Here is an 8,917-nt window from a genome sequence, read left to right on the forward strand (position 1 = left end):
AGGATATATTCCTAAATTGATTAAGATTGAGTAATTGAGTTGCGGATGACCGAGTATGATTGTTTAGATCAATAATGCTTTGATGGGCTATTAAGTGGAGAAGTTTGTGACAAGAATTGAATATACTCTTGGCTAAGATCCATCGCGTACGTTAATATCGTGTGAAAATTGAGTGAGTTGATGAGTATGTGGGGATTTATCCCAAGATTGATTAGTATCGGTATTCAATTAGAATTTGACTGTGAGAGGTTGTGAGTTGAACCTCGAAAGTCGCCCAAAGTATGGCTGTGCTAGTAGGGCCAAGTTCTGCCACCGAATTTGGAGTCGGTCGCGCCCGTGGGGCCGCACGTCCGCCACCCGATGGGGCGTCGTGCACGATAAGGCCGTAATCCGCCACCATTAAAGGTCGCGCCCCATTCGGCCGTAATTTGCCACCTAAAGATAGGTCGTGTCCTATGGGACCGTAATTTGTTGCCAAGAAATTTGGTAGTCTATGCTCGTGAAGTCGTGAGTATGATTTGAGACTGAATAAAGGAAACAAATGGGGAATGGTCGAATTGACATAAAATCGACTAGGTCGATGGATCGAGATATTGATCTATGATGTAATTGCTTGGATGCCTATTGAACGCGTGCTAATATACGGTGGAATGGAGGCCAAGGTAAATCCTCCGACCCGTGCGTGTATAGGCAGCCCGATTAGCGTATTAGTTTCCTAATTTAGTCTTAGTGGGGTAGAATTTGCTGAGACATAGTCTCATCCCGGTTGTGGGACAACATTTCAAGACCCTGATAAGGAGCCTGAGGAGAAAGAACCGAAGAGAAGTACCTAAAGGAGGACCCTGATGATGATTCGAGTACGACCCGGATGAGGACTGTGATCCCATCATCTTTGTGAATCTTGTCTAGATATGAATAGTGTGAGACTAGAATGTTATGAATAGTCTTGTGAATAGACTTCAAGTTATGCCATGTATAAAAGTTTGGTTGTGGATTTTAATTTGAAAAATATGGCCTTGCTTTTTTATTCCATTGTGTTGTTGTCTGGGGATTTATAACTGCTTCCGCATGTGCTTAATAAACGAAATGGTCGGCGATACTTAGTCCTAGGATATTGCATTATAAAATTGACCAAGTAGAAGGATGTGTGCGTGCCCGAGGATCGGGGTGTGACAAACGAAATCCGGCCTCGTATTGCAAGAGGCACATGGCACGCTTTCAATCCTACCATACGATAGCAAAAGAACTTGGGTAGGAAGCCGGTTCTTAGTAATAAGCCAAAGGTTGAATTGGTATCGTGATGAGATCGAATTGTTCCAAATAAACGCTTGCCACGGGACGCGAGCCTTCTTTCGCCTAATGACTTCCCAAGCCGATGCAACCATGAACAAACTAGTAGAGCTCTCCATCCAGCTGAACTGATCCAGGTTCTTAGTGAGGACCAGGAAAGGAAACTCCCACGATTCCAAAGTAGTCTTGATAGCCTGTCTAGAAGCAAAGAAGAGGTTAGCCACCGATGCCTGCCTAGACAATCTAGAGCTATAGATGAGAATGTCCGAAAATATAAGGTTCAAAAGGACCCTTAGGGTGCCAATGGTCGAACCACAATGACACGAATAGGCCGTCCCCTATCCTTCAAAGGAGTTGCGGATTTCCCTTTTGAGTTGTATGATCTTCTTCCAAGCCCACGAGTAGCAGGTCGGCTTAACGGCTACCCAGAAATTTTTCCTTTTTAAAAAGGTGGAGTGGATCCACATACACCACAAGGAATCATTGTCTATGAATAGGATCTATATATGCTTGAGCATGGTTGCTTTATTACAATCCCATAGCCTACGAATGCCAAGCCTTCCCTCCTTTTTTGGAAGGCAAACTTCTACCCATGATGCTTTTGCACCACCTCGGCCCAGGTCGAGCCCTTTCCAAAGAAACTATCTTAGGATTTGTTCAATTTAGTTCAACACAAACTACAAGCAAAATAAAGACACTAGCCCAAAAGACTTGAATCGCATGAAGAACAAACCCGATTAGTTGTAACCATCTGGCGAAGGAAAGGAAGCGCTGGGTCCATGATTGTATCTTTGCTGTAATGCGGTTGGCGAGGGAGCTACAGTCTGCCTTACTGAGCAGCAATGTAATAATGGGAACCCCCAAATAATGAACAGGCAAGTTCCCTTCATGGAACCCAAGAGCAAGAATAATTTGATTCCTTGATAATGCTGTTCCTCCTACAAGGAAAACCTTGCTTTTGCTTGTGTTTGGGTTCAGCCACTCCAGGAAGAGAAGGTTTCAAAGCCTTATTTAAGGAGAGAAACCGAAGCCATATTTGTTTCACAAAAAAGAAATACATCATCCGCAAAGAACAAGTGTGAGAGACTTGTTGCTTTGCGCCTCCAAAAGAATTTGAACTCTGGCCACCTCGAATGAAGGTAAAGAATTCCCGAGAAGACCTCCATAAACAAGGTAAACAAGTAAGGAGATATAAGGTCCCCTTACCTAAGCCCTCGACCACTAGCAAAGAAACCATGTAATTCCCCATTTAAGGCAATGGAGAATTTGGGAGTTTGCACACAAACCATGATGAGACAGGTCAAATGCTCAGGAAAACCAAAGGCAAGGAGAACAAGCTCAAGGAAGTCCTAGTCCGTTGTATCGTAGGCTTTATGGAAGTCCACTTTGACTGCACACTTAGGCAAATAAGGGTCAAGGTGGAAACCCTGAAAAGTTCCTAGGCAAGGAGGATGTTATCTCGATCTGCCGACCCTTAACGAAGGCACTTTGAGAAGGGCTTATTATAGCCTTAAGAACAACAACCACTCGATTAGCCAAGACCTTGGTGATGCATTTGTAAATAGTATTACAAAGAGACTATGAGCCTATAGTCCGACACACGAGACGCATTGGGGACTTTTGGCACCAAAATAAGAATGGTGTTGTTTATCTCCCTTAGAAGCCTACCCGAGATGAAGAAATCCTTCACCGCAATGACCAACTACCCCACAAGCCTCCCAATTGTGCTTGAAAAATTCAACACTAAACCCATCTAGTCCAGTGCCTTACCATGAGCTAAGGAGAAAAGGGTATTCGGATCTCTATATCGAGAATCGGGTGAGAAATAGATCTAACCTACTCCTCACCAAGGGATACCGAATAACCTCCCGAATCTCTTGGATTGCCGGTCTCACACGCACAGCCCGAGGTGCTAGGAGGTCTTGAAAATGAGTAACAAAAAGATGTTGCATTAAACTAAGGTCAGTGACTAGATTACTTGAGGTATCCATGACCGAGAGAATTCTGTTCCTCGAGCCTTGTCTTTTGTTGACTCGACTAATGAAAGAATTTGGTATTTCGCCTCCTTCTTTAAGCCATATAATCCTAGACTTTTGCCTATAGAAGGACTCTTCTTGACTACTCAAGTCAGAGAAGGTCTGATGTTGAGTCTTGTCCAGTTCTGCAAGAATAACACTGCTCGAGTCCTACTGAAGGCCAACTTGGGTGACCCGTGGAGCATTCCTTGCCTCAACAGTTCTAGCAAAGATATTAGAGAAAGACTCCTTATTAAGCAGCTTGAGATGGGCTTTAAGCAATTTTAACTTGCACACAAGCCTGTACATGGGAACTCCCACTCCCTGGTCCTCTCACACTAGTGTGACTATCGTATTGAAAGCGGGATGTTTCGTCCAATAGTAAAAGAATTTAAAAGGTTTTCTCTGAAACACAGGGTTCAATACTTTGACTACCATAGGGTTGTAATTAGAAATACCCAGGGCAAGGAAAGAAGCTTCCAAATAGGAGAAGTCTTGACTCCATTTTGTATTCATGAGAACTCTATCAATCTTCCTTAATTTCTGGTTAACACTAGATGAAGAAGTCTACATGAAACAAAAACCAACATACCTCAAATCCTCTAGCTCTAATTGAGAAAAGCATTGACTAAACTCATCAAAATATATGATCCAAGTGTCTGTGCTACCAAATCTATCATATGGGTCCTTAATGGCATTGAAATCACCCGCCACTAGCCATGCCGAGTCCTATAAGATGGCACTCTTAAGGATAAGGTCCACCCAAAGCGATCTCGGGCCGGAAGGTATGCTAATCATAGACTACCGAGATGCAACAATCCGAGCCTGATCTAGGAAACCTTAAACTCCCATGGATCGCTTGAGCATTGATCAAAGTATTAACAAAACTAACAAGGGAAGGGTTTCAACTGACCCAAATCCTTCCTCTAGGGGAGTGGTCATAATTGGCTAGCCAACACCAACCCCTCAACAGCCCCGCAGAAATAGAAAGAAAGAGAGATTTCGAGACTTTAGTCTCCAACAAACCAACAAAACACAACCTCTTTGACGAAACAAGGTTGTGGACTTCAGCTTGTCTAATGGTGTCAACAAGACCCTTAATATTCCAAAAACCTATGTACATATATGTATATAAAGAAGGAGAGGGAGGGAACAGGTTACCTTCGCTTGATCTACCTACGCCAATTGGTCACTGGAGCAGGGGAAGTAGTGGGGGGTGGAGCTAGTGGAGCTGGACAGAGGATCAATACTTTGTCCTGCATGGTTTCAACCTTCCTACTAACAGAAGGAGCTTTCGGCGATAGAGGGCAAGGAGAGAGCAAGACATCCTCATCCAAGCTGTTGATTGAACTAGTCGAGTCATCCGAGTCCTCTCCTGAGCTGGACAGAGCTAAGGAGGTAGCACCAATTGGGTTAGCAATTTCCGCGGCCGGGATGGAGGAGGAATCATCCAACTTCAAAAGGATTTTATGTCTTCTCGGGACATTGCGAGTTGAAGTAGACAGCATACCAGTCCCTGGGTTGGTATCCTTCAAATTCAGAATCTGTCCTTGCTCGCTAGGATTGATCGGAAGAGACGGTAAAACCCTCCCTTGCCAAAGAAAGCTTTTTTCTTCTTCCCCCTTACCAGATTCTAGGCTTGTTCAGGTCTTTTAAGGGGCTCTGCCACCGTCGGATTAGGGGCAGGAACCTGAACAGGAGCAGAAGACATATCGTTGGGTGGGGACTTAGACTTGGATCTGAGAGTGACGCAAGCAATGACCATATTTTCAGCAGCCTCTCCACCCACCCAGAAGTCACATCGTCAAAGTCCTCTTTTACTCTCTATAAGTGGTACCCGAGTTAGCCTGATTTCACCGCGAACAGCATTCTTCAATTCAGTTCAAATTACCAAACGCTTCAGCTTGTAGTGACAAATTCAATGGCGGAGGAAGTGATTTTGTTGGACTTCTGGCCGAGCCCGTTCGGGATGAGGGCCAGGATTGCCCTGCGAGAGAAGGGCGTGGAGTTCGATATGAGGGAGGAGGATCTGAGCAACAAGAGCCCCCTGCTCTTGAAGATGAACCCAGTCCACAAGAAGATCCCCGTCCTCATCCACAATGGCAAGCCCGTTTGCGAGTCCCTCCTCATCGTCCAGTACATCGACGAGACCTGGGGTCACGAGTCTCCTCTCCTGCCTTCGAATCCTTACGAGCGTGCCCGGGTCAGGTTCTGGGCCGACTATGCGGACAAGAAGGTAAGACAACAACCCCTTAGACTTTCGAACGTTCTGTTATCATCTGTGCTTAACATCGAGACACGAAATGATGGTGCAGATGTATCAGGTGGCGCGAACAGTGTTCCTGTCGATGGGGGAGGTCCAGGAGGCGGCGAAGAAGGAGTACATCGAGTGCTTGAAGGTGTTGGAGGGAGAGCTCGGGGACGAGGCTTACTTTGGCGGGGAGAGGTTCGGGTATGCGGATTTGTCGTTGATACCCTTCTATAGTTGGTTAGATGCTTTGGGGAAATTGGCCGACTCTAGCATCGTGGAGGAGTGCCCCAAGCTGGCGGCGTGGGCCAAGCGGTGCATGCAGAGGGAGAGCGTGGCCAAGTCGTTGCCCGACCAGCACAAGCTCTATGACTACATCATAGAGAGCAGGAAAGAGCTTCAGGCGAAATAGACAACTCTCCTGAGTCTGATTATGGTCATCTTATGACAATTGTAAAGTAATAAGCCCTCTCCTTTGGACGAGGCTAAGCTTCTTTGTACTTCTATGGTTTCCTTTCTGTATTCCAGTGCTTCTGGATCAGTTAATAAACTATACACAGCATTTCATCAATTCCGTTAATCTCTTTCAGTCACGCTAGGGAATATATCCTCTATTTCCAATAACAAATCTTCCAAAAGTTAACAAATTTATTTGGCACACGTTAAAGCGTTCACTCCACAAATTAGAGTCACTCAACTTATTAAGCTGCCTTCCCATGGCTTGGCTAAAAATACGCCATGGCCCCTTATTTCTCTCTCGAAAGTGCGTGCACAGACGCCCACAGCATCATTAAAAAACATACATCGATAACAGGAGAGAAACGAATGTCAATTGGACTCTATCACTTGGGCGTGCTCTATGTGGAAATCTAAAGCGAAGCGAACACTGGAGGAGGTCTGGACGATGATGATGATGAAGATGACGAGGGATCTGCATCGACACTTGAAGAATCTCTTTCTTCTTCTTTGAGGATCGTCGCCAAAGCACTCGTCAATGGGCGCTTTGCTAAGTGAAGGAATCACCGCCCCGGGGGGGGGGCGGCGGGGGCGAGGGCGTGTGGGTGTGGCGAACCTCTGTGATGAATCTGGTGAGTTGTATCTTGGCCGTCTAAAAAGCAGTCGCCAGTGCCGCAAAGTTAAAACTGGGTATCTGAACAAGTTGAAGACAAACTCTGAGAGCATATATGATCATAAACTTGGAGGCCTCAGAATCCAGTGAAACTTAATGAACACCAGAATGCCGAATGAGATGAAGAAGTTGCGGGCATTTCCATTAGAATGTCAATTGGTAAAACAGAACCGAGAGTCCACGAAATCGAAGAAGATCTAGGATACGGATGCGTATCTTGATACGACACCTTCTACAATTGTTCATGGACACAGAAGTCTCCACGTCTCCATCTTCCGGCAATGGAAAGTGGGTGACCACCCACTTTTTGTACGAATTCCTCAAGTAGATGTCTTACTTATTGCTAAGGAAACCCAGAAAGTGAAGAGAGAGAAAGGAGGGGCTTTTGGGGGGGGGGACCTGCCATAAACAGGGACCACGTACTTTCTAGCTTGACTTGTCGATGTCTGTTGTTTTTTCTTTCAGACCTTATTACTATGATATGTTGTTTTCAAAAGAACAGAGAAGGAGTTGATAGCAAAAGCTGTGTGCCTTGTTCAGAAAACTGAAAATGTTCAAAATACATATTAGAACTTAACTATAAACCCACATTGCTCACTAACAGCTTGCTGGGTCCACAAAATTAGCAACAAACTAACATAACAACTAAAAAACGTGTAGCTAACTACTCCCACAAGATAAGATTGACCAAGAAAAATAATAATTAACCAACTCCTAGAAAACAAGACATCACAAACTAACTAAACAAAACAAAGAAGAAAAACAGATGGTGCAGTCTTGATACATCAACACTCTCCTCCTGGATCAAGTACTGCACACTCCTAGCTTAGCCCTAAAAAGTTCAAATCGACCAATATGAAATGACTTCGTGAATATATTTGCAATCTGGTTTTCTCAATTACAGTACACCAGTTTCACCTCTCCAACCTTTTGCACTTCTCTCAAGAAGTAAAACTTGACCTTAAAATGCTTTGTTCTTCCATGAAATACTAGATTCTGTGAAATGACCAGAGTAGCTTGATTATCCACAAACACTTCCATGTCTTCTTCTTGCTGCATATGCAGATCATCCATCAGCTTCTTCAACCATAATGCTTAATTCACGCTATTCTGTAGCCGCAATGAACTCATCTTTTGTAGTTGATTAAGCTACTATTTCCCGCTTCTTTGAATACCAGAAAAACATGCCGGCCCAAATGTAAAGCAATAACTTGAAGTACTCCTCATATCATCCACTGATCCTGCTTAGTCACTGTCAGAATACTCCTGCAACTTAAACTCCTAAACTCTACAAAACTTAATCCACATATGAAAGAGTACCTTTTAAGTACTCAACACCCTCTTTGCAAAATACTATATGCGACTCACTTGCACAATTGAGAAATCTAGATAAGACACTAATAGGAAACATGATGTCTGGCCTAGTTGCAGTGAGATACATAAGACAACCAATCAAACTTCTATAAACTCTTTCATCTGCAAGTTTTGATCCATCATTCTTTTGAAGCTTTTCCTTATGACCCATTGGAGTACTCACACTCTTGCACTCCTCCATGTTGATTCTCCTTGGGATCTCCTTCAACTACTTCTTCTGATAGATAAAACTTCATTATAAGTCTGCCTAACCTCCATTCATAGAAAATATGACATCTCACCAAGATCAATCATTTCGAACATCTTCATCATCTCTTGCTTAAATGCATTAATTTGAGCACTATTACTCCCTGTCACCAGCATATCATCCACATAAAGAGACACCACCACTAAGTTAGATACTAACTCATTGACATATAGAGTGGATTCACTAAGGCTTTTCTTGAAATGTAGGCCCAGCAAGTGCTCATCCATCTTACTGTACCATGCTTTGGGAGTTTGCCTCAAGCCATATATAGCCTTTCTTAGCACATAAACTTTCTCCTCCTGGCATGGTGTGACAAAGCATTCTGGCTACTCAACATAAATTTCCTCCTGCAACACTCCATTCAAAAATGGAGATTTCACATCTAACTAATATACCTTCCATCCTTGTTGAGCTGCCAAAGCAAGAGTCATTCTAATTGTATCAAGTCTTGCCATGGGAGCAAATGTTTTTGAGAAATCAACTCCCCAAACTTGTGCATATCCCTTCACCACCAACCTGGCCTTATGCTTATTTACTGAGCCATTAGGATTAAATTTGGTCCTGAAAACCCATTTTACTCCAATCACCTTCCTATCTTCAAACCTCTCCACTAG

At 43.9% G+C, this 8,917-nt stretch overlaps 1 protein-coding gene across 2 annotated transcripts; it reads left to right on the top strand.

Annotated features, from left to right (window-relative positions):
* The first annotated feature begins 5,133 nt into the window (after positions 1-5,133).
* Positions 5,134-6,127, top strand: LOC120294931 (glutathione S-transferase U19-like). 2 transcript variants are annotated; one of them, XM_039316011.1, is made up of 2 exons: positions 5,134-5,541; positions 5,630-6,127. In XM_039316011.1, the coding sequence occupies exons 1-2, from the start codon at positions 5,227-5,229 to the stop codon at positions 5,963-5,965; spliced, it is 651 nt and encodes a 216-aa protein (XP_039171945.1). In that variant the 5' UTR covers positions 5,134-5,226; the 3' UTR covers positions 5,966-6,127. The 2 variants fall into 2 exon arrangements, with proteins under 2 accessions (XP_039171945.1, XP_039171944.1); XM_039316010.1 differs by having other exon boundaries at positions 5,136-5,541; positions 5,621-6,127.
* Positions 6,128-8,917: the final 2,790 nt, after the last annotated feature.

The sequence above is a fragment of the Eucalyptus grandis genome, chromosome 6, assembly GCF_016545825.1.
Source record: "Eucalyptus grandis isolate ANBG69807.140 chromosome 6, ASM1654582v1, whole genome shotgun sequence".
In the NCBI taxonomy this organism is placed as follows: Eukaryota; Viridiplantae; Streptophyta; class Magnoliopsida; order Myrtales; family Myrtaceae; genus Eucalyptus; species Eucalyptus grandis.